General features: G+C 43.2%; 1 protein-coding gene across 4 annotated transcripts in view; it reads right to left on the bottom strand.

The window, feature by feature from the left end:
* SH3D19 (SH3 domain containing 19) overlaps positions 1-13,699 on the bottom strand; it is a 196,659-nt gene extending 182,960 nt beyond the window's left edge. For 2 of the 4 annotated variants that reach the window (XM_043902594.1, XM_043902592.1), the window contains exon 1: positions 13,360-13,698. In XM_043902594.1, the coding sequence (XP_043758529.1) occupies positions 13,360-13,471 (112 nt within the window). In that variant the 5' untranslated portion in view covers positions 13,472-13,698. Of the gene's footprint in view, positions 1-13,359 lie in introns of all 4 variants that reach the window. The other 2 variants (XM_043902595.1, XM_043902598.1) reach the window with 2 other exon arrangements.
* Between the last annotated feature and the right edge of the window lie 12,101 nt (positions 13,700-25,800).

Below are 25,800 nucleotides of genomic sequence, written 5' to 3' on the forward strand. Positions count from 1 at the left end.
CGTGCAGGACCCTAGCTGGACAACCTACTTAGAGGCTCTTCCTTGGGGAGGCTGACTACAGGAAAAACAAGAATCATTTATTCAGTAAGTTTAGAGCTATGGAATGAGACAGAGGTAAACTGAGTCACCAAAATGATGACAGTGGTGACAGTAACATAAGGAATAACAATCTTCCCAACTTACAAAGGAATGTTCTCTGGGGAAACTATTTGCTGTGTTTCCAAATAACTTTTTGCTGTATTTCCAAATGAACTATTTGCTATATTTCCAAATGATTTCTGACGCTACTTCCTGTGTCTTTCACTGGTATATCCTTATAATAAGCCTCCCATCAACTGAGGTTAGACAAACAGGCCACTATTTCTTACAATCTGAAAGAACATAACTATCACACACATTACTTTCCAGTTACTTCAATGATAGGCCCTTACATCATTCTTTATGTGGAGTCTTCTTGCTGCTGCCGATGCTAAGTCTCTTCAGTCGTGTCCAACTCTGTGCGACCCTATGGACAGCAGCCGTCCAGGCTCCTCTGTCCACAGGATTCTCTAGGCAAAATAGAGTGGGTTGCGATTTCCTTCTCCAGGAGTCTTCTTAAGCTATGGATAATACAAAGTGTTAGTCACTCAGTTGTGCCTGATTCTTTGTGACCCCATGGATTGTAGTCTGCCAGGCTCCTCTGTCAATGGAATTCTCCAGGCAAGAATACTGGAGTAGGTAGCCATTCCCTTCTCCAAGGGGTCTTCCTGACCCAGGGACTGAACCCAGATCTCCTGCATTACAGGCAGATTCTTTACCATCTGAGTCACCAGGGAAGCCCCATGGATAACACAGGGACTGTACATAGTCCATGTATAAAATGCATGGTAGATTCCACTTATTGTTTGACTGAAAGGCAACACAACATAAATTACTTATGATGGAAACACATTACAGGGACTTCCTTGGTGCTCCATTGGCTAAGACTCCAGGCAGGGGGCCCAGGTTCAATCCCTGGTCAGGGAATTAGATCCACAGATCCAAACTAAGAGTTCACATGCCACAACTAAAGATCCCATATCCCATGCAACTAACACCTGGTGCAGCCAAACAAATTTTTGTTTTAAATTACAGTTTAGGGCTTCCCTGGTGGTCCAGTGGTTAAGAACCCGTGTTGCGATTCAGGGGGCTGGTTGGATCCCTGGTCTGGGAAAATCCCACATTTCGTGGGGCAACAAAGCCCACATGCCACAACTACTGAGCCTGTGCAGTAGGCCCAACAACCGCACCTACTAAGCCCACGTGCCAAAACTACGGAAGCCCGCACACCCTAGAGCTTGTGCTCCAGAGCAAGAGTAGCCACTGCAATGAGAAGTCCAAGTACTGTGACTAGAAAGTAGCCCTGCTCGCCACAATCAGAAAGAACCGCGTGCAGCAACAAAGACCCAGCACAGCCAAGGTCATAAACCAATTAATTAAACTCATTATGTAAAAAATAATAATAAATACATGTTCAAAAAATTACAGCCCAAATTCCAAGAAAGCACAGTGAAACCACTCAACATTTTTAAACAGGAGACGAAGCCAGTGAGTCTCAGCTCACATAGAACTCTAATTAAAACTCCAGCTCTCCAGCTATCCCAAAAGTACTTAATTAGGAAATCTGAGTGGAGGGCGAGCACACATCCTGTAGAAAACTCCTCAGTTAATTCCAATGACCAGTCAGCACTGAGAATCCCAGTACTGAGGCAGAAGTAACTGAGGGCCTTGTTACTCAACGTGTAACCCAGGCACCAGCAGCAGCAGCAGCAGCATCTACAGTCTGTTAGAAAGGCAGGATCCCAGGCTCCACCCCGAGCCTATGAAATCAAGATCGGCAGTTTTACAAGATCTCCAAGGGATTTGTAGGCACATTAAAGTTTGAGAAGCACGATTTTAAAGTTTAACGCATTGCTATAGAAGTGTAAGAAACACCATACCATGTTTTCCAGTTGAATACCTCAAGAAGAAAGGAGAAACAGGAATAGATCAGCATAAAAAGATAAAATGTTTGTGATATTAGGCATTTCACATTACTAAGCATCTGATTAAGAGTAATATTCAAATACAAGTCTGCACATTTTAAAACTTGAACTACCACTCCTTATTCCAAATGAATTTAACTTACAAACCACACCTTCCACTGGCAAGAGTTATACCTCAACTGACTAACACAAACTCCCTCATGATCTCCAGATAACTTGTTATCTCCATGGAGCTAGTGTGCTGAGGGACACTCCTCATGAGGAAGTAGAGACACAAGGAGTGCGGTGACAAGGCAAAAAAGGATCTTTTACCTAGGTAGCCCCAAGCTGAGTGAGGGGCCGTCCAGATTTTTGTGAAGACCTCTGTGCTAGTTTCAGAGGACCCTCTGGAGATGGTGACATTTATTGCCAGCAAAAGGAACTCTCCACGTGTGTGCAAACGTTTTCTTCTGTGCCCCCTGTGCTTGGCCGGCTCTCAGAGAAAAAGCATTTAGCTTTCTTCCAGTACAGCGATTCCTTGATTAACGTATCTTCAGAAAACAACACTCCAGCACGATGCAGGCAGCCATACTGGACACAAACTCTGAATCGTAAGCAGCAGGCCTGGCACAAGCTACAGGCTCCTCAGTGATGCCACTGCGAATCTGCTCCTGTGCAGCAGAGGGACAAAACCTCCTTCCACCACAGCTTCTGCTTGTCCATGCCCTGAGAAGTATTAAACATGGCACTTGGCAAAATGACAAAATCAGAAAACTGTTTTCAGATTCTAGAGGTTTCCCTTTCAATCCCGCTAAACAAGGATGACCGTGACCCTCTTCAAGAAATGTACATTACACATGAGAAACTGACATTTATAGGCATTTTTCCCACAGTAAACTTGTAGAGCAGTTAGAGAATAAATAATTCCCATTCAAAAGATGCAAAAGGGAGGGACATCTAAGTTATTTGTCCAAGGTCACATTATAATAAAGCACAAAATAGCAGCAAGAACCTAGGTATCTTAAGGTAACCTCATGGTAACAAAATTAGCCTAGTGATAAGGAGAGAGAAACAAGATCAAGTCAGAATTTTTATCAGCCAGGAATCGGATTCAGCTGCTAATTATAAAGACCTAAGATGCTGGAAGGGATTGGGGGCAGGAGGAGAAGGGGACGACAAAGGATGAGATGGCTGGATGGCATCCCCAACTCGATGGACCTGAGTTTGGGTAAACTCCGTGAGTTGGTGATAGGCAGGGAGGCCTGGCGTGCTGCGATTCATGGGGCTGCAAAGAGTCGGACACGACTAAGTGACTGAACTGAACTGAAGATAACTATTGTTTCCCAGGTGGTGCTAGTGGCAAAGAATCCGCCTGTCAATGAAGGAGATGAAAGAGACATGGGTTCAATCCCTGGGTCAGGAAGATGCCCTAGAATAGGAAATGGCAACCCACTACAGTGTTCTTGCCTGGAGAATCCCATGGATGGAGGAGCCTGGCAAGCTCCAGCCTATGGGATGGCACAGAGTTGGACACAACCGAGCACACATGCACCCATGCAAGGCAACAGAGGCAGAAGTAAGACAGTTTTTTCTTAAATAAAGGAGAAGCAGGCAGTCAAAAGCTCATATGATGACTCTACCGACACTGGGAACTGACAATCCGTGTATTTTTCCGCTCCGCTGTTCTGTGTGCGGCTTCCATCCTCAAGGTGACCTCATGACTCAGGATGGCTGCTGAACCACACACACCCTTGTTCCTGGTAGGAGGGGGATAGAAGGGGGCATGGGCAAAAGGATATTCTGTACAGTTGAGTCCCCTTTAGAGAATTTGCCTAGAAACCCCACTCAACAACTTCCACTTGAGCCTCATTAGCAGGCTGGGTAAAGCAGTCTCATAGGTGGGTACTCTGCCCCAGTCAGTCACACAGGGTCCCACTGACTAGGGAAGGGGGATGAATACTGAGGAGGCCACTAGGAATCTGCACAGAATCCTACTCCATGCTTTCTGGCTGTGTGACCTGGACTAGATTATTTACCTCTCGAGGTAAACAGCCCCTTCAGTTTCTCATCTGCCAAAATGAAGGGAGTCATCACACCTATCTCATAGGACTGGTATGAGGACTAAGGGAAAAAATACACATAAGACAATTAGAATACCACCTGGAAGCCAGCACACGATAAATATTAACTCATTGTTTGGTTATCCTAGTCCAGAGCTTTTCCAAATTCCTCTCATAATCTAACTTCTTCTCTATTTCCAAAACTGGAAAGGAATTCATATTAGTGCTTGGCACCTGTGGATACGCTAGTGTGAAGGAGTTTTAATCATAGGCCACCTCAAGCTGGATATGCATTCCATGTCTTTCTTTTGTAATTATGAAAGTGTGTTCCAGACAGCAGGACGTTATCAGATTTTCTGGACAGAACTAGGGTGGAGGAATCGAGCTCACGTTCCCTAAAAGGAAAGGTCTAAACACAGTCCCAGTGGAGATTTTGGAGAGCCCAAAGAAACTAAAAAAGAATGATATCGCCTGTGCAGAATTCTACACAACTTATGGAGATATTCTACCCCTGAGGAGGTGAAACATAACTCTTACTCGAAGTGTGGCCTGCACAGTGACTTCCTCTAGTTCCTGTGTTATGAAAGGAGGGAGGAGTAACCCTGGGGTAGAGAAACCTGACCAATACTGCCTCAGTTAGGTGATCAAGGTCAATATCAATAGTAGTAAGTGATGTTAATATTATACCCTTAAGTGTGGAGAAAAGGGGACCCACTTGCACTATCTGTAGGAATGTAGACTGATACAGCCATTATGGAGAACAGTATGGAGGTTCCTTAAGAAAAACTAAAAATAGAATTCCCATATGACCCAACAATCCCATTACTGGGCATATACCCCGAGGAAACCATAAATGAAAAAGGCACACATACCCCCAGTGTTCACTGCAGGACTATTTACAACAGCCAGAACATGGAAGCAACCTAGGTGTCCACAGACAGATGAATAGATAAAGAAAATGTGGTACAAATATAACATGGAATATTACACAACCATAAAAAGGAATGAAATTGGGTCATTTGTAGTGATGTAGATGGACTTAAGAGTCTGTCATATAGAGTGAAGTGAGAAAAAGAAAAAAAAATATCACATACTAACGTGTATATATATGGTATCTAGCAAAATGGCATAGATGAACCTATTTGCAGGGCGGGGATGGAGATGCAGAAATAAAGGACAGACAGGTGAACACAGTGAGAGGAGGGGAGGGTGGGATGAATGGGAGAGGAGTACTGAACCTCTATACACTACCACGTGTAAACAGACAGCCCGTGGGGAGCTGCTGCATAGTCAGGGAGCACAGCCTGGCAATCCGGGATCACCTAGAGGGTGGGATGGGGGTGGTGGAGGAAGGGGGCCCACGAGGGACAGCATACATGTATACACACAGCTGATTCACTCTGTGGTATATTAGAAGCTATCACAACATTGTAAAGCAATTATACTAAAAAAAAGAGAGAAAAACTATACCCTTAATATGTGGTTAATATGGTACTTCATGGGCTTCCCAGGTGGCTCAGTGGTAAAAAATCCGCCTGCCAATGCAGGAGATGCAAGAGACTCGGGTTTGATCCCTGGTCCAGGAAGATCCCCTGGAGTAGAAAATGGTTAACTCCAGTATTCTTGCCTGGAAAATTCTACAGACAGAGGAGCCTGGTGGGCTATAGTCCATGGGGATACAGAGTTGGACACGACTGAGCGCGTGCACACACACACACACACACACACACACACACACACACACAGTACTTTACCTCTCAAACACCCCAAACTCCAGTCTAAACATTAGAACGTCAGATCCCCAAAGAGTGACATTCTACAAAGTATCTGACCGGTACTCCTTAACATGGTCAAGGCCATCAAGAACAAGGAAAATCTGAAACACTGTTACAGCCAAGAGCAGCCTGAGGAGACATCACAATTATATGTAATAGGACCATGCAAAGCAAGAATAAATTAGGAAAAATTAAGGAGATGTTAATAAAGGGGAAATATGGGTGTGGGAGACGGGAACCTTCTGTACTAGCTTCACAATTTTCCTGTAAATCTAAAACTATTTCCTGTAAATCTAAAACTATTTCCTGTAAATCTAAAACTATTCTTAAAAAAAAGTTCACTTAAAAAAAGAAAACAGCCACTCCGACAGGGTCGGCTGCTCTCACGTCTCGAGGGTGTACTATCTGTTGCCCATTTAATAAAGTTCTGCTTGCAAAGAAAAGAAAAAACAATGCTTTATTGCCTGTTCACTCCTCCCCAGCCACACACCCATCCCCACCCAAAGGCAAGCCTAGAGCCCCTAAAGGTGAGACATACAGAGGCTGAGGGGCAGGAACTGACGTTCAACCTCCATACAAATGAGAGGCCCGGGCCTCCTTCCTTCCCTCCCATCACCCTGCTCTGCATTATGAAGCTACTAGATATATATTTCCATCTTGTACTTAACGCTAACATTTGCATCGTACCTATGTTCAGTATTATAAATTCCCCTAGGATGTACACAAAGAATTATACATTTCCCCAGAACACAGCTCACATGTTCTACTGATAAAGCAGAGTACCATCCCTTGACCAGTGAAGTGCCCATCTTGAGAGACACAACGTAAGCCAGCATGACAGCCCTTCTCCAGGTAAGGCATGCCTTAAGCCTGGCACCTTTGGCTTCTCCTTCATCAACGAATAACTTCACAAGGAACCTGGAGAAACACCCCTAGATCTGAACCTGCACACTGGCACGCTTCCGTAAACCAAGTCAGAAGTTCTTTTCCTGCTCATGTCCTAGAATCCCAAAATGCAAAGTTGGAAACCTCATCCTTTCAATTAATAAGGCAAAAACTCAAGCCCAGAAAGATGCTGTAAGTTGCTGGAGGCTAAAGATGCTTACTCCTTGGAAGGAAAGTTATGACCAACATAGCATATTAAAAAGCAGAGACATTACTTTGTCAACAAAGGTCCTTCTAGTCAAGGCTATGGTTTTTCCAGTGGTCATGTATGGATGTGAAAGTTGGACTGTGAATAAAGCTGAGCACTGAAAAGTTGATGCTTTTGAACTGTGGTGTTGGAGAAGACTCTTGAGAGTCCCTTGGATTACAAGGAGATCCAACCAGACCATCCTAAAGGAGATCAGTCCTGGGTGTTCACTGGAAGCACTGATGCTGAAGCTGAAACTCCAATACTTTGGCCACCTCATGCAAAGAGTTGACTCACTGGAAAAGACCCTGATGCTTGGAGGGATTGGGGGCAGGAGGAGAAGGGGACAACAGAGGATGAGATGGCTGGATGGCATCACCGACTCCATGGGCATGAGTTTGAGTAAACTCCAGGAGTTTGTGATGGACAGGGAGGCCTGGCGTGCTGCGATTCATGGGGTTGCAGAGTCAGACACGACTGAGCGACTGAACTGAACTGAACTGAAAGCTAATTAAGAGAGATCTGTGTACAGAGGATTAGACTCTAAGTACCACTGAATGTAGGGCTTCCCAGGTGGCACTAGTGGTAAAGAACCCGTCTGTCAATGCAGGAGATGTGAGAGCTGTGGGATCGATCCCTGGGTCGGGAAGATCCCCTGGAGGAGGACATGGCAACCCACTCCAGTATCCTTGTCTGGAGAATCCCAGGAACAGAGGAACCTGGTGGACTACAGTCTATGGGGTCGCAAAAAGTCAGACACGACTGAAGCAACTTAGCACACACACACCATTGAGTGTAGAGGTGAAAGGTTCTGAGAGAAGGCAGAGTTGCCCCCGGAATGTCACGTGCCAGTGAAGCTATAGAAGCCTTGGATGAACAGTGGCAAAGATTAAAAAAAAAGAATGAAGGCATGCACCCTGGTTAAAAATAGGATGTGGAGTCATCGACTTCCCTTTGATTTGCTGAAATCACTTTGAACACAATGATTATGTCACAAGAAAGAGCTTTTCTTTTGTGATGAAGAAGAAAAGGTATTAATAAAAATCATGACAAGCCACATTAAAATAGCTTGTATGGTGCAAGGAATGTCAAGTGAAGAACTAGGCTCTGTCTTTGATGGTCTTGTAAGATTGATATATTTCAAAAAGATACATGAATTCCAAAGCAAAGCAAATACATTTGATTAGAAATGGTGAAGATGCAGTTTTACCTCCTTTTTCTTTGCCAACCTGAAACTGCGTAACTATTCCCAAATGAAGAAAAAATTCAGACTCAATGAAGTGTTAGATGTTTTAGCAATAACAAAATTATACATAAACACTAACAACATTATAGGCAGTATTTATTATGTGCCTAGCTGTGTTCTAAAGGTATTACATGTACTAATTCACTCAATCCTCAAACCCTATGCAATAGGTTTTATTAATACTCCCATTTTACAGGTAAAGAATGGACGCACACAGAGAGGTTAGGTAACCTGTCCAAGGTCACACAGTAAGAGGTTGAGTCAAGAAATAAACTAAGATAGTCTGGTTCTCTTATGCTAACCTCCATTTTATAGTTACCATGAACTACTTGATCTTCTTACTTATTTCTTTAAAGTATATTAGGCTTACCTTCCCTAATTCCATGACATGTTCTTTAAAAGCAGGGAAACTATTTTATATATTTCTTTGTATTCCCTGTATTTTCTACACATTTTGCTTACATTTTGTTGACAGGATGACTAGTAGATCTTCTTAAAGACCTTGGTGAGTAGAGAATTTTTAAACAGCATGTCCATGTATCCATGGTGTCTGTGAGATTTATAATAACTTTCTCAAAATAAATTAGATAACTTTGGAAATCTAATAACAAAAACTGTAAGCTATGGCCCAGAAGAATTAATGTAGTTTTCAAAACGATACAACTTATTAGGCAGAGCCACACACTCTGGGCCATATGACCTGACATGTTGTATGAATCAAATAAATAATGGTTCGTGACTTGAAACACCCAATAGAGTAACTGAGCTGCAGCTATATATCTAGCTGTGTTCTTTTTAGATTAAGTTTTTTTTTGTAACACTTCTGAGTCTCAATTTACTCGTCTTTAAAATAGGGATATCAAAAATGTACCCTCTTCCTTCTCAGGTTGTTGTGACCATCAAGTTCCATGAGGCTGTGGAAGTCCCTACTAAGAAAAGCACCAGGTAAATGTAAAAAGTATTTCTAAAATATAACAAGCAACATGCAGGTATAAACATGTGGAGCATTCAAAGCAACTGACTTTCACTAGTAGCCAGCAGGACAGCTTGGAAAAACACAGATTTTCAGGTCAAAAAGACCTGGATTCAAGTCCCCATCCTGCCACTTACAGCTTGAGGGATCTTGGGCAAGTCACTTAAATATTTTTTATGTATTTCTGAGCCTCAATCTTTTCAATTGAATAAAATGGAGAAAATAACACCTCCCTCACAGGAGACAACATGTAAGAAGCAGTTCATAAGGAACACAACAAAGAGAACACAACGAAATTTAATTGTGACCTCATATTAAAAATATCAGTTATTCTACTCAGAACACATGGGAGAAATTATATCTGTCCTTCCAGAGTTTACCGTAATCACATCAAACACAGAGTAAATTTATTTAATATTTATTAAACCCTATCAAATGCCAGCAGTAAAGAATCCTCCTGCAAAACAGGAGACGCGTAAGACATGGGTTCAATCCCAAGGTCAGGAAGATCCCCCGGAGGAGGAAACGGCAATCTGCTCCAGTATTCCTGCCTGGGAAATCCTATGGACACAGGAGCCTGGCCAGCTAGAGTCCACAGGGTCACAAAGAGTCAGACACAGCTGAGCACACAAAATTAAATGCCTACCACTCCTCGGAATTTTGTACTCCCTGCCCTTTGGAACGACTTCGCTTTCACTTTTCACTTTCATGCGTTGGAGGAGGAAATGGCAACCCTCTCCAGTATTCTTGCCTGGAGAATCCCAGGGACAGGGGAGCCTGGTGGGCTGTCGTCTCTGAGGTCGCACAGAGTCAGACATGACTGAAGTGACTTAGCAGCAGCAGTCCTTTGGAGAAACAATATAAAAATGCTGTCAGGTCACTCAGAGTTCTCAGAGCCATTTGAGATTCTGACGAAAGCTATGGCATCTCTCCCCAAACAAAGCTACAAAACTTTTAGTAGACACAACAGAAGATACAGAATATCTTCATGACCTTGGAGTAGAGAAAGCATTCTTAACAAAGGACGACAGCGAGGAGAGGAGGGACACTTAACTATAAAGAAAAAGATTCATAAATCTACCTACATTAAAATTATGAATTTCTACATCAGAAGAAACCATGAACAAAAATTTTTTACATAAACTAGAGTAGAAGCACAATTTGCAACACATGCAACCAATGGAAGCTGAGATTCCTGTGCAAGTAAAAAACTCCAACAAATCAATAAAAAAAATAAGCAAAAATGTGACATATGAATGCAAAGAAAAGAAACTACAGCTGCATGTAACAATATGGATAAATCTTACAAACTTAACATGGAATGAAGAAAGCATGACACTAAAGAATATATACAGGATGACTTCACTCATGTGAAGTTGTCAAATAACTAAATAAATCATCCTTAGTAAGGTAAAACTAAATAATATTGAATAGGGATGCACATATATATGCATATGCTCTATGCATGCATACACGTGTAGGTAAAACTGCAGAAAAGAGGGAAAAAAGTGGTTCCCTCAAGGGGAAGGAAGACTTCATGACTAGGAGAGACCAAAGTTTGCTTCAGGAAATGATAATACTTGGGCACAGGTTACGAGAGTCTTACTTTATGATTTACAGGTTTTATATGTTCTCCTGAATATACATTGCAAAGTAAAAAAAAAAAAAAAAAGCACTTCCACAACCACACCTTGTATTTAGCAGGGAGAGAAGGAACTCACAGACTCCCTCAAGTCCATACACCCTAAGTTTATGGTGTCAAGCTTTGTGAGATCAAAGAAAAAATGAAGAAATCCTTAGATTGTGAGGTGGTGGAGGAAGGAGAGAGGGGATGAGGACAGGAAAGATGCAAGAGCAGGATGAAGAAACGGGAGATCCCCCCCTGGCTGCCCAGTGGTTAAGACTCTACCTTCCAATGCAGGGTGTATGGGTTAGACCCAAACCCAAAACATCAAACAAAAGCAATATTTTAACAAATTCAATGATGACTTTAAAAATGGTTCACGTTAAGGGGGCGGGGGGGGTGGGGAAGGGAGGGTAGAAACATGAAGCCTCTAGGTCAGTTCCTACTCTCTCCCTTGGAGAGAGAACACCCGGCACAAACATAACTAACAAATGCCCAAGCTTGGTAAGGAATGCAACGGAGTCTGAAAAACACACGGGAAACTAATGAGAAAGAGGAGCACAGCTTGCAAAGAAATGTAAACTATTAAATAATGTGTCTCCAAAGAAAGAAGCCTGCTAAAATAGCCAGTTTAACCCTCTGCCCACTCCACAATATCTGTTCCTCACCCATGAACCCATACAGGGAATATAAAATGTTAGAAACTGTAAACACCAATTTCTGAGTGAAAAAGAACACCATGTCACCTCACAGCAACAGATTATCACGGAACCTGGGAAAGCTCCTGGTAACCCTGGGAAATTAAAGAACTGGCAAAAACAAGTTACAATATGCCATTCCCACCAGCCTTGGAATAAACACATATACTGCAACTACATGATAAACATGTATCTGGATCATATCTAGTATGACTTCCGTACGGCTCTTCAACAGAACATATGTGAAGCTTTTTGCTGAATATAAGAGGAGTCCAAGGAATGTTTAAATCAGTGGAAAACAGAGGAATATCTCTGTAAAGTTTTTCATTGTATTCTCCCATGAATTATTTACTCGTATCTAGCAATCACCCAATATTTCATTAGATCTGGGTTTATACTAAACAAAACTATCAAGACGTTATCTTCAAAATGGTTGGTGTTTGTGTGGTTAGTCAAATGCCTTATTTTGCTGGAAAGAATAATGGGCAAAAGGAATGATTTTTTTAATTACAAAAAGCATTTAATACTTCTAATAATCATTAATAACATGCAATAGTTTACATCGTGCAAAACATACTTTTCTAATTTTTCTCATATCAATTCATTGTTTATTTACTGCTTACAGTTTCTAGTCCTCAAATCTTATTGACATTAATAATCCCCATTATGTATCAAATATTTAGATGGTAACACTCATTGCTAGAAAGAAGTCCAGAGCAAATAATCTAGATTTCCTCAAAAAAACTTCCAAAAGGAAAAATGGAATTTGACATTTGGACAACATGAGAAGACTCATCTTCCAAAAGGAATGATTTTTAAGGGTTCAAGATCCTACCAAGAGCATCAAATCAACTATTTCTTCATGTTCCACTCAAACTCTTTCCTTTCATCCCATTTTCTAGCCTCCATTTGTTCCCCAGAAACTCAGGATCTTCTTTCAATTCTCCAACTTTCCTTGAGGTTAAGGGAGCCATATAGAAAAGTTTCTCCATGGTTTACCAGAATGCTCAGTGTATTCCACTGAGGCCTTAATGAGTGTGCACATTGGAATCTTTCTCACGCCTCTATCTCCCTTTTATTGTCATCTCTTCCCTCTTGTGTTCTTCCCTCTTGTTTTCAGATAACTGGCTTATCCAGTTGGAACCAAAGACCAAAGAATTTCCTCTCTTATGTTTAAGTGAAAAGCTCCCCCGTAAAGTGAAGGGGTGTGGGAGTACACTCACTCTTCCACTTCTGCGCCAAACTATTGATCCGTGCCGCCTTTGTGCACCCAAAAACAAGATCACAAAAGTAGTCATATGCCCAGAAATGATTCTCGGTTCAAATGCATCACCTTTTGTAATGCTATATTCTGGGCGGGAGGAGGTGGGGCGAGGCGGGGGGTGGTGTCACCAAGTAACTCTAAAGCAAATCCTGTAGAAACTAGGTGCACTTGGGCGATTGGGGGTTGGGAGGGCAGGCCCAGGTCCGAAGTTCAAGAGTCACCGAAACCCAAACCCGACTGGACTGTTAGCACGTGCTTAGACTCGGTTGCGACAGCTTGGCAAACCTATCGGGAGGGGGCATTCTTCACCGGCCTCTGACTCATCCAGAGATAAGGCAGCCACAAGTTCCAAGCCAGCAGCTCCTGGATTTAGTCTGCACGGAAAATGTGTAGTTTCGGCTCCAGGGCCCCTAACAGGTAGAGCTAAGCGTGAATTTCCTGGGGCTCGGCCCCAGAGTGAGGATGGGAACGGAAGGAAAGCCACTCTCCCTCCGGCTCGCCTCCGAGAGTTGTAGGTGCCGATCCCCTCCGGGCGGGCGAGGGAGCCGCCGGGGTCTGGAGCAGGGCGCCCCCGTCCCTCCCCTCGCGCCGCCCGAGCCCCTCACCTGCGGCCGGGTGGCCGGAGAGCACGCGGCCCCGGGCGCGGCGCGGGCCCCCGAGCTCGCGGCGCTCGCGCAGCTCGTCGTCCTCGTCCTCCCGCCGCCGGCCCTCAGCCATGGACGAGCCGCGCGGGCCCGCGCGCCGGCCGCCAGCCCCGGGCGCCCCACGCCCGCAGCCTCGGGCCTGGGAGGCAGCCCCGGCGAGCGGCGGCGTCGGAAGCGGCTGCCTCTTCGGCTCCACCTGCAGCCCACGGGGGAGCGGCCGGGCCGCGGGCCGAGCCGGCTTCCCCGCCTCCTCGCGCGCCCCGGCGGCCTCCTCCTCCGGCTCTCCCGCTCCCTTCCCCGCCCCGCGGAGCTGGAGCCGGGATCGGGCGGGGTCTGGCGGGGCCTCGCCTCCTCGGGGAGGGGTTACCGGCCGCCGAGCCGCCCCGCCGCCGCACACGCCGCGCCACCAAAACAGACGGGTACAAAATAAACATATGGGATAGGAAAGGGGGAAAGAGGAGGTGGCCTGGCTTCTTCCTGCCCTTTCACAATATTCCGCTGTCAACAGGAAACCCATTTGCTGGACACTTAAACAAAAGGAGGAGGAGGAACCTGCCCAGAGTTGAGTTGGAGAGATGGCCCAGCTGGAGCATGTGAACTTGGGAACGAACTTGGTTGGGAGTTTGGTGGCGCCTCTGCGTTGCACCAGTTTTTTCCTTTCCCTCTCTTCTCTCCCTTTTAAATCCAACCTCTGGGCAAAACAGAGAGGATTTTTAACGCTGTGAAGCCAGTCTGCTGCTGCTGCTGCTGCTAAGTCGCTTCAGTCGTGTCCGACTCTCTGCGACCCCATAGACGGCAGCCCACCAGGCTCCCCTGTCCCTGGGATTCTCCAGGCAAGGACACTGGAGTGGGTTGCCATTGCCTTCTCCGGTGAAGCCAGTCTATATGATACTATATGGTGGATACATGTCATTACATATTTGTCCAATCCCGCAGAATGTACAACAGGGAGAACCTTAACGTAAACCACAGACTTTAAGTGATTATGATTATGATGCGTCAATGTGAACGCTGAAGAATTGATTCTTTTGAACTGTGGTGTTGGAGAAGACTCTTGAGAGTCCCTTGGGCTGCGAGGAGATCAAAACAGTCGATCCTAAAGGAAGTCAATCCTGAATATTCATTAGAAGGATTGATGCTGAAGTTGAAGCTCCAATAATTTGGCCACCTGATGCGAAGAACCGGATCAGGTTCGTCATTAGAACTCATTAGAAAAGACCCTGATGCTGGGAAAGATTGAAGGCAGGAGGACAAGGGGAGGACAGAGGATGAGATGGTCGGATGGCATCACCGACTCAATGGACATGAGTCTGAGCAAGCTCTGGGTGAAGGTGAAGGTGAAGGACCAGGAAGCCTGGCGTGCTGCAGTCCATGGGGTCACAGAGTCTGACAGGACTCAGGGACTGAACAACAATGTAAATTCCTCAGTTGTAACAAATGTACCACTCTGTGGAGACTGTTGATAATGGAGGCTGTGCGTGTGAAGGGGCAGAGAGATATGGAAAATCTCAATCTTCAGCTCAGTTTTGCTGTGAACCAGAAACTGCTCCAAAATATATAAAGGCTAATAAGCAATTTTTTTTCGATGGACTCTCCCGGTATTCTAGGTAACTTAGGGTTAGGAAGTGGCCACCATCTTTAGAAGAAGATGTAGTTAAGAGCCTGGTACCTGATTATTTGCAGAGAGGCAATGTGGTGAAGTGACAGAGCAGTGACTCTAGAGTCAGAAACTGTCATTTGAAGCACTTCAATAAAGCTGAAAAGAAGGGGGTAAGAAAGTTAATTATGTGTATCCATACAGAACACATCTGAGAGTCATGCTTGCACATACACACTCTGGCACACAAAGAGGCAGATTCTGAAATCTCAGGAAAAGATACCCAAGCAGCAGAGACACTGTCTGGACATGACTCCGTGGGACACTCCCCAGTAGAATGAACAGACCTTTATCTTCAACCTCTTGCTCTATTTTTGAAAGCTTGTGAGGTCTCCTAATGTTCAGCGTGGGAGAAAAAGATGGAGAAAGGGGTCACTCAAAATAGAATTGCCGGCTATACCGCAGCACTCTTTGCCTTTTCAATAGTGATTGTTGCTTCCAGAAAAAAAATCTTTCTGCTTTCAGGCAGGTTAGAACCACAGTCAATTATCTGGAATTGAGGTCAAATTCACAAGTGAAATTTTATTACTGCATTAGCAGTTAAATAAGCTTCCCAGGTGGCTCAGTGGTAAAGAATCCATCTGCCAATGCAGGAGACCTAAGAGACACAGGTTGGATCCCTGGGTTGGGAAGATCCCCTGGAGGAGGAAATGGCAACTCACTCCAGTATTTTGCCTGAAAAACTCCGTGATCAGAGGAGCTTGGCAGGCTACAGTCCATGGGGTTGCAAAGAGTTGAACACAACTTAGCAACTGAACACGTGTTAAATGAGCAGACATCTGGACAACTTGAAGTTAAACTAGAAGAAAAAGAAAAGATTCTAGACCTTGAGGGTTGTTTTCAGTGTTTAGAGTCACTTTAAATGAAAATATATTTGTCACTTACCTTAGAGAATAGAGAGTCATTTGAAAGCCCCTACCTTGACTACAGTAAATGATCTGCCTGCACTGCAGGAGACCCGGGTTCAGCCCCTGGGTCGGGAAGATCCCCTGGAGAAGGAAATGGCAACCCACTCCAGTATTCTTGCCTGGAGAATCCCGTGGACAGAGGAGCCTGGTGGGCTGCAGTCCCTGAGTCACAAAGAGTCGGACACGACTGAGTGACTAACACTGGTGATGACCTTGACAACAGGACAACTTCTCAACTTGTTGGGGTCTTCACAATTCAGAGTTTTACTCTGAAAAGAGCTGAAAGTGTTCTGAACGTCCCATTCGATCAGAGCTTTAGGAACCTATGCCCTTCTTTCCAGGTGTAGGTTCAAGCACATTTTCCACTCAGCAAACATTTATGTAATCATTGTATGACAAACATCGCACCAAGTGCTGTGGGGAAATTCAAAAGAAGGCAAGAAATATTTACTCTGGGGCTCTATGGTTCATATAGGTTTTCTCATCTTCAATGAACAAAACATAGTTCCTGTCCTCCAGTGATAGGAGGACAGATCCAGTTTACACAAAACAAGCCAATATTTGGTAAATTATATCATAAAGGCATAACCTTAGACTAGAGTACCAAGATAATTCAATAGAGAAAGAATTCTTTGCCACTGAAAGAATATGAACCCCTACTTTATACCATATAAAAAATTAACTCAAAATGGATCCTAGATCTAAATGTAAGAGCTAGAATTATAAAGCTCTTCAAAGAAAACTTAAGAGTAAATTAAATTTTAAAAATTTAATCCTTAAAGAGGATTAAACTATTGTGACATTGTGTTAAGCAATGGTTTTTTAGAGTGTTGCTTATACCAAAATATACAAGAAACAACTGAAAAAATAAATTGGACCCTACCAAAATAAAAAACTTTTCTGCTTCAGAGGTTATCATCAAGAAAGTAAAAGACAACTCTCAGAATGCGAGAAAATATTTGTGAATCACATATTTGGTAAGGGACTTATATTCTGAATATATAAAGAAGTTAAAAAATAAGATACAAGTAGCCCAATTTTTAAAAGGACATTCTCCAAAGAAGAGATACAAATGATGTATATGAAAATGAAAAAAAAATTCAACCTTATTAGTCATTAGGGACAAGTAAATTAAAACCTCAACGAGATAAGATAAAAAGTCTAGACAATAGAAGATGTTAAAGGATATGGAGAAATTTCAACCCTCACACATGTCTGGTGGAACGTAAATTGGCAGAGCCACTTTAGGAAACAGTCTGGCAGTCCTCAAAAAGTTAAACATAGAGTAACCATATAACATAGCAATTCTACTCATAGGTATATACTCAGGAGAAATGAAAACATATACATTGAAAAACTTGTATCTGAATGCCCACAGTGGCATTATTTATAATAGGCAACATCACTGTGAACAAAGCTAGTGGAGGTGACGGAATTCCAGTTGAGCTATTTCAAATCCTAAAAGATGATGCTGTGAAAGTGCTGCACTCAGTATGCTAACACTTTTGGAAAACTCAGCAGTGGCCACAGGACTGGAAAAGGTCACTTTTCATTCCAATCCCAAAGAATGCTCAAACTACCACACAATTGCACTCACCTCACACACTAGTAAAGTAATGCTCAAAATTCTCCAGGCCAGGCTTCAACAATACGTGAACCGTGAACTTCCAGATGTTCAAGCTGGTTTTAGAAAAGGCAGAGGACCAGAGATCAAATTGCCAATCTCCGCTGGATCATCAAAAAAGCGAGAGAGTTCCAGAATAATTTCTACTTCTGCTTTATTGACTATGCAAAAGCCTTTGACTTTGTGGATTATAACAAACTGTGGAAAATTCTGAAAGAGATGGGAATAACAGACCACCTGACCTGCCTCTTGAGAAATCTGTATGCAGATCAGGAAGCAACAGTCAGAACTGGACATGAAACAACAGACTGGTTCCAAATCGGGAAAGGAGTACATCAAGGCTGTATATTGTCACCCTGCTAGTTTAACTTATATACAGAGTACATCATACAAAATGCTGGGCTGGATGAAGCACAAGCTGGAATCAAAATTGCCAGGAGAAATATCCATAACTTCAGATACACAGATGACACCACCCTTAAGGCAGAAAGCGACGAAGAACTAAAGAGCCTCTTGATGAAAGTGCAAGAGGAGAGTGAAAAAGCTGGCTTAAAACTCAACATTCAGAAAACTAAGATCATGGCATCTGGTCCCATCGCTTCATGGCAAATAGATGAGGAAGCAGTGAAAACAGTGAGAGACTTTATTTTTTGTGGCTCTAAAATCACTGCAGATGGTGACTGCAGCCATGAAATTAAAAGACGCTTACTCCTTGGAAGGAAAGTTATGACAAACCTAGACAGCATATTTAAAAACAGAGACATTACTTTGCCAGCAAAGGTCCATCTTGCCAAAGCTATGGTTTTTCCAATAGTCATGTATGGATGTGAGAGTTGGGCTATAAATAAAGCTGAATGCTGAAGAATTGATGCTTTTGAACTGTGGTGTTGGGGAAGACTCTTAAGAGTCCCTTGGACTGCAAGGAGACCCAACCAGTCCATCCTAAAGGAAATCAGTCCTGAATATTCATTGGAAGGACTGATGCTGAAGCTGAAACTCCAACACTTTGGCCACCTGGTGTAAAGAACTGACTCATTTGAAAAGACCCTGATGCTGAGAAAGATTGAAGGCAGAAGGAGAAGGGGATGATAGAGAATGAGATGGTTGGATAGCATCATTGACTCAATGGACATGAGCTTAAGTAAACTCCGGGAGTTGGTGATGGACAGGGAGGCCTGGCGTGCTGCAGTCCATGGGGTTGCAAAGAGTCAGACACGACTGAGCGACCGAACTGAACTGAACTGAGATATAACCAAATACTCATCAACTGGTGAACAGATATTCAAAATGTGGCATATCCATTCAATGGAATATTATTTAGACATAAAAATGAATGAAGTACTGGTGTATGCTACAACACGGATGAATCTTGAAAACATTATACTAAGTATAAAAAGCTAGAGACATGGCTTCCATGGTGATCCAGTGGCTAAGAATCTACCTGCCAATGAAGGGGATGCGAGTTTGATCCCTGGTCCAGGAAGATTCCATCTGCTGTGGGTCCGCTGAGCCTGTGCACCATGACTCCTGAAGCCCCCACGCCCTAGAGCCCAGGCTATGCAACGAGGGAAGCCATCACAAAGGGAAGTCTGCGCACTGTAACAGCCCCTTCTCGCTGCAACCAGAGAAAGCCCCCATGCAGCAACAGAGACACAACACAGCCGGAAATAAATGACTTAATTGAAAAAAAGAAAAAGCTAGAGACAAAAGACTGCTCTGATGGATGACCCTATTTATTTGAAATGTCCAGAATAGGTTAATCCATGGAGACAGGGAGGAGCCTAGGGATTGCCAGGGGTGGAGGAGAGTGAGGAGTCACAGATACTAGGTATGGTATTTCTCTTTGAGATGATGAAAATATACAATCAGAGAGTGGCAATGGTTGCACAACTCTGAATATACTAAAGGATGACTTTTAGGGTGTGTAATTATATTTCAGTAAAGCTGTTATTTTATTAAGAAAACGATAATCCACTCACCGTGAAAGCATGGACAGAGGAACCAGAGAGAGGACTGTACTCTGAAAATCATCATATTGAACTAGAGAAACCAAATAGGAGTTACAGGTAATAACTGCTTAATCATATGAAAGGAAAGGAAAGGTGTGGCCAGCTGGAAACAAAATAAACATGTCAAAACACCGTACCTACCCTAGTGACACAGCAAAAGCCAAATTAATAGAAGGAAAATGTTAATGAAAATCCACAGCTAAGAATAGAACAAGATTTGCCCGTAAAGCTTCAAAGTATTAAGAAAAAAATTTGGAAGCAATATTGAAAAACAGCCTCCATTACAAAGAAAAAATGTTATTTGCTTCTCACTTTGGATTTACAGCCTGAAACAAAATGGTATGAGAATTGAACACTACAAAAAAGTAAGAATATACTATATATATACATGGGCTTCCCAGGTGGTACCAGTGGTGAGGAACCCACCTGCCAATGCAGGAGACCTAAGAGACATGGGTTTTCATCTCCTGGAGGAGGACATGGCAACCCACTCCAGTATTCTTGCCTGGAGAATCCCACAGACAGAGGAGCCTGGGGGTCACCAAGAGTCAGACGTGACTGAAGAGACTTAGCACAACTTTAAATACATACACAGTACAGTGCTTGGCACAATAGATGTTTGTTTAATGACTGAGTTAATATAGTGAATATACTTCCCTTTTTTTCCTGCTGAATCATCAGAAGATATGAGTCTCAAGTTCTTCAACTTAAATAAAAAGTAAGTGCCTGGAATTAAAATTTTCACCTCAAGACGTCTAAAGGGAAAAAGCAAGGATGGGCAAGGGTACGCAGTGGATTTTAAAAGTATAAGATCTTCATAGTTTTGTTTCTTAAAATACCTGAACCAAATATGAAATAATTTTATGATTTGTTAAAGTAGGATGGTGGCTTCATGAATGTTTAACATGTTACATTATTCTCCATATTGTCCATGTACTTTTAAATCTTCATTATTTTTTAGAAAACAACAGAAAAGATCGATGAAACTAAAATCTGGTTCTATGAAAAGATAAAATTGACAAACCTTTAGTCAGACTCATCAAGAAAGAAATGGAGAGGGATTAAATCAATAAAATCAGAAATGAATAAAGAAGTTAAAACCAACACCACAGAAATACAAAGGACCATGGTGGTCATAAGTCACTTCAGTCATGTCCAACTGTTTGCAATGCTATGGACTGTAGCCCTGTAGCCTGACAGGTTCCTCTATCCATGGGATTCTCCAGGCAAGAATACTGGAGTGAGTTGCCATGCCCTCCTCCAGGGGACTTCCTCAACCCAGGGATCGATCCCGAATCTCTTATGTCTCCTGCATTGGCAGGCAGGTTCTTTACCACTGGCACCACCTGGAAAGCCGATAAAGGACCATAAATGACTACTAAGAACAGTAGGGCTTCTCAGACGGTGCTAAAGAACCTGCCTGCCAATGCAGGAGACATAAGAGGCGGGGGATCAATCCCTGGGTCAGGAGTCCCCTGGAGGAGGGCACGGCAACACACTCCAGAGAAGCCCACAGACAGAGGAGCCTGGGCTACAGCCCAGAGGGGTGCAAAGAGTCAGACAAAACTTAACCGACTCAGCATGCCTTCAAGAGCAACTATATACCAGCAAAGTGGACAACCTAGAAGAAATGGACAAATTCTTAGAAAGGTACACTCTCCCAAGACTGAACCAGAAAGAAATAGAAAATATGAACAGACCAATTACAAATACTAAAATTGAATCTGTGATTTAAAAACTCCTAGCAAACGAAAGTCCAGGACCACGTGGCTTCACAGATGAATTCTATCAAACATTTAGAGATGAGTTAACACTTATCCTTCTGAAACTCTTCCCAAAAAATGACAGAGGAAGTAACACTTCTGAACTCATTCTATGAGGCAAGCATCACCCTGAAATCAAAACCAGATAAAGGTATCACAAAAGAAAATTAAAGACCAATATCACTGATAAACATAGATGCAAAAATCTTTAACAAAATACTAGCAAACTGAATCTAACAATATTTTAAAAGGATTATATACCATGAACAAGTGGGGTTTATCCCAGGGACACAAGGATTTTTTAGTATCCACAAGTCAGCCAGTGTGATTTTGTTGTTGTTCAGTCCCTCAGTTGTGTCTGACTCTTTGCCACCCCATAGACTGCAGCACACCAGGCTTCCCTGTCCTTCACCATCTCCCAGAGTTTTTTCAAACTCATGTCCATTGAGGTGATGATCCTATCCAACCGTCTCATCCTCTGTCGTCCCCTTCTCCTCCTGCTCTCAATCTTTTCCAGCATCAAGGTCTTTTCCACTGAGTCAGCTTTTTGCATCAGGTGGCCAAAATATTGGAGTTTCAACTTCAGCATCAGTCCTTTCAATGAATATTCAGGGTTGATTTCCTTTAGGATTGACTGATTGGATCTCCTTGCTGCCCAAGGGACTCTCAAGAGTCTTTTCCAACACCACAGTTTGAAGGCATCAATTCTTCGGCACTCAGCCTTTTTTTATTGTCCAACTGTCACATCCAGGACATCCACATAACAGGACTACTGGAAAAACCATAACTTTGACTATATGTACCTTTGTCGGCAAAGTGATATCTCTGCTTTTTAATATTCAGTCTAGGTTTGTCATAGCTTTTCTTCCAAGAAGTGAACATCTTTTAATTTAATGGCTGCATTTACTGACCATAGTGATTTTGGAGCCCAAGAAAATAAAGTCTTTCACTGCTTCCATTGTTTCCCCATCTATTTGCCATGAAGTGATGGGACCAGATGCGATGATCCTAGTTTTATGAATATTGAGTTTTAAACCAGCTTTTTCACTCTCCTCTTTCACCTTCATCAAGAGGCTCTTTAGTTCCTGTTTGCTTTCTGCCATTAGGGTGATGTCATCTGCATATCTGAGGTTATTGATCTTTCTCCTGGCAGTCTTGATTCCAGCTTGTGATTCATCCAGCCCAGCATTACTAATGAAGTGATACACACATTAACAAATTGAAGAATAAAACTCCTATGATCATTTCAATAGATGCAGAAGATTTTGATAAAACTCAACATCCACTTATGATGAAAGTTCTCTGAAAAGAGGGCATAGAAGGAACCTACTCAGCATAATATCTATCTATCTACCTATCTACTTTAGGTGACTTTGCATCTCCTCCAACAAGAAGTGGTTCCCTACCCCATGAAGTTGGGCTGACTTTGGGATTTGCTTTGGCCCATGGCATATGGCAGAGGTGACAGTATGTGAATTCTAAGTCTAGAACTCTTGAGGGCTTGCTTGCTTCATTCAGCTTGTTCTCTTGGAAGACTTCTACCACCATATGCCTAAACCACAGTGAGCTCAGCAGGGGATGTGACAGTCTGTGAGGGAAAGACCAGTTATCCTAACAGAGGCCCCTTAGACCAGCCCACAGTCTCCCAATGTGTGAGAGGACCCAGTCCAGATCAGCAGAGTTGCTGACTAGCAGCTGACCACAGACATATAAGTGACCCACCCAGCCTAGAAAAAAAGTGCCAGCTGGCCTCCTAACTCATAAGTGGTAAGAAATGCCTTGTGTTTTATGTCACCGCGGTTTTGTGGTTGGTTGTACAGCATGTGCAGGCTTTGGAAACCCCTGCTGAAAAAGAGCTATTGTTCAGTCAGTCAGTCGTGTCCAACTCTTTGTGACCCCATGGACTACAGCACGCCAGGCTTCCCTGTCCTTCACTATCTCCCGGAGTTTGCTCAAACTCATGCCCATGAAGTAGATGATGCCATCCAACCATCTCATCCTCTGTCACCCCCTTCTCCTCCTGCCCTCATTCTTTCCCAATATCAGGGTCTTTTCCAATGAGTCGACTTTTTGCATCAGGTAGACAAAGTATTGAAGTTTCAACTTCAGCATCAGTACTTCCATTGAATATTCAGGGTATATTTCCTTTAGGATTGACTGGCTTGATCTCCTTGCTGTTTAAAGGACTCTCAGGAGTCTTCTCCACCACCACAGTTCGAAAGCATCAGTTCTTTATGGTCCAGCTCTCACGTCTGTACATGGCTGCTGGAAAAACCATAGCTTTGACTATACGGACCTTTGTTGGCCAAGTGGAACATCACACTTGTGAAAGGAATAGGAGAGACAGAAATATTGGTCAGGGAGATATTGTACCACAGTGCAGGCCTGACAAAGCCTCTGCTGATCCAGTGGAGTAAATGGTTAGGCCCTTGAATCACCACCACCTTGCTCCGTCATTAGCCTGTGCTGCTTGAAAGCCGGCAGATGCTGAAGGAGTGGCTAACCAGAAGCTGTTGGTCTACCACACTTTTTCTTCCTGGACAGCAAGTGTTCTTGAAGGGAGTGGCACATCTCTGTGTCAGCCACGTCAGTCCTTGCACCGTGCAAATCCACTTCACTGTACCCGTCCAATTCAGGTCACCCTCCTCCACTGCAGTGGGTCTCAGATGTCCACTAGTACTCATAGTCTCCCTTCTCCATCACCCATTCTAAATCCCTCTTGCCCCCAGCTACCAACTCCGCTGGTCTCGGCGGCTTACCTGTGCTATGACCCAAACTTTCATTACCGAGGTCTCTTAGCCCCTAGTAATCACATCCTTTACAGGCTGAAGTTGCTTCACTTGTCTGTTCACGGTTGTAATGATCAAAGGAGAATCAGGAACCAAGGAGCATCCAAGTGGGTCATCCGAGCTCCACACATATGCCTCCTGGTCCCCCTCCTGGGCAACCAGCCTTATTTCCCACAGTCCTCTAGAGTTAATTATCCCTTCCAGGATGGTCACTTTTCTCACCTTCTGGTCCCTGGTCACAAGGAGCTTCAAGTGCCCAGAAAGCAGTCATCGTTTACAATTCAAATGGACCCTCTCTGTGTCGTCTGGGGAAAATTGACACATTGACACATTGTGGTTCTGGCCACATTGACAACCAGAACCGCCAACCCTACAGAGCTCCAGAAGCAGAACTCAGTAGGTCACGGGGAGTGATGGTCAGTGGGACCACTCCTGCTTCTACTTCTCAATTCTAGATCCATATATTCTTTTGACAGGAGATACAGCACCATAAAAAGAAAGATCTCTGATATAATGTTTACTGCATTCTAGAGGATTAAACCCAATCTTCACAAAGTATTGTCTCCAACTTTGCACTTCAGCTATGCATTCCTTCAGCAAGAATATATACATATATTTATATATTTCATATATATATGAAACTAGAGGTAAGAAGCATAACATATATAATAGCTTTTTAAAATAAGTATCATTTCATCCATCAAAAGCAAATCCATAAAGCATATGAGCATAAAACCCAAATCTCTCAAAGTCACACTCACAGAACAAGAGATTATTATTAGTCCCTCTCTTCAAATAAAAATGAAGCGTATATTGCAAAATCAAGACCAGGGCTCTATAATAAAATACACAAAAGTGTCAAAAATGAGAGTTCATTTCCTGGCAGAAGAACATTTTTATTCAAACTCTTGACACATCTGAAAAAGAAAAATCTCAGGGGTTTATATACAATGACCTAGAGCTTCTCTGTTCTTTGGCCAGGTCAACCTTTAATCTTTTTCCTTTGCCACTAAGGGTATAGGATCCAAGAAGGAACATAAGAGAGGCAGACTATTTGTTTCTCCCAATGTCTGTTATCCCCTTGAGGCTGGGGGTCAACAATAAAGACTACATTCTGCAGTGTCCCAGGGCACTAGCATGTCTATGTGGCCTGATTCTGGCCAGTGGGAACCATTGTGCATGACTTTGAAAAAATGTGTTAAAGAGAAGGGACATGCCCTTCTTCACCCTTTGCCTCCATTGACTAGAATGTAGATGTAATGGCTGGAACTGGAGCAGTCATCTTTAACCACAGATATCAAGGGAGTAGAAACCTGGACTTGTGATGATCATGGAGAAGGCATGCCTATCAGACCTCATATATCTAGATTTCATTTACGTCAGAAATAAACTGTTTTTTAAGATTTACTTTTTTAACTTTCTGTTTTATATTGAAGTACAGCTGATTAACAATACCGTGGTACTTTCAGATGCACAGCGGAGTGATTCAGCCATACGTACACGTTTATCCATTCTCAGCTTCTACTTTTTATTTCTTTCAACGTATTATTATTTTTTGGCTGTACTGGGTCTTCATTGTGGTGCATAGTGAAAGTCTTTCAGTCATGGCCAACTCTTTGCGACCCCATAGACTATGTAGTTCATGGAATTCT

This window comes from Cervus elaphus, chromosome 5, assembly GCF_910594005.1.
Source record: "Cervus elaphus chromosome 5, mCerEla1.1, whole genome shotgun sequence".
In the NCBI taxonomy this organism is placed as follows: domain Eukaryota; kingdom Metazoa; phylum Chordata; class Mammalia; order Artiodactyla; family Cervidae; genus Cervus; species Cervus elaphus.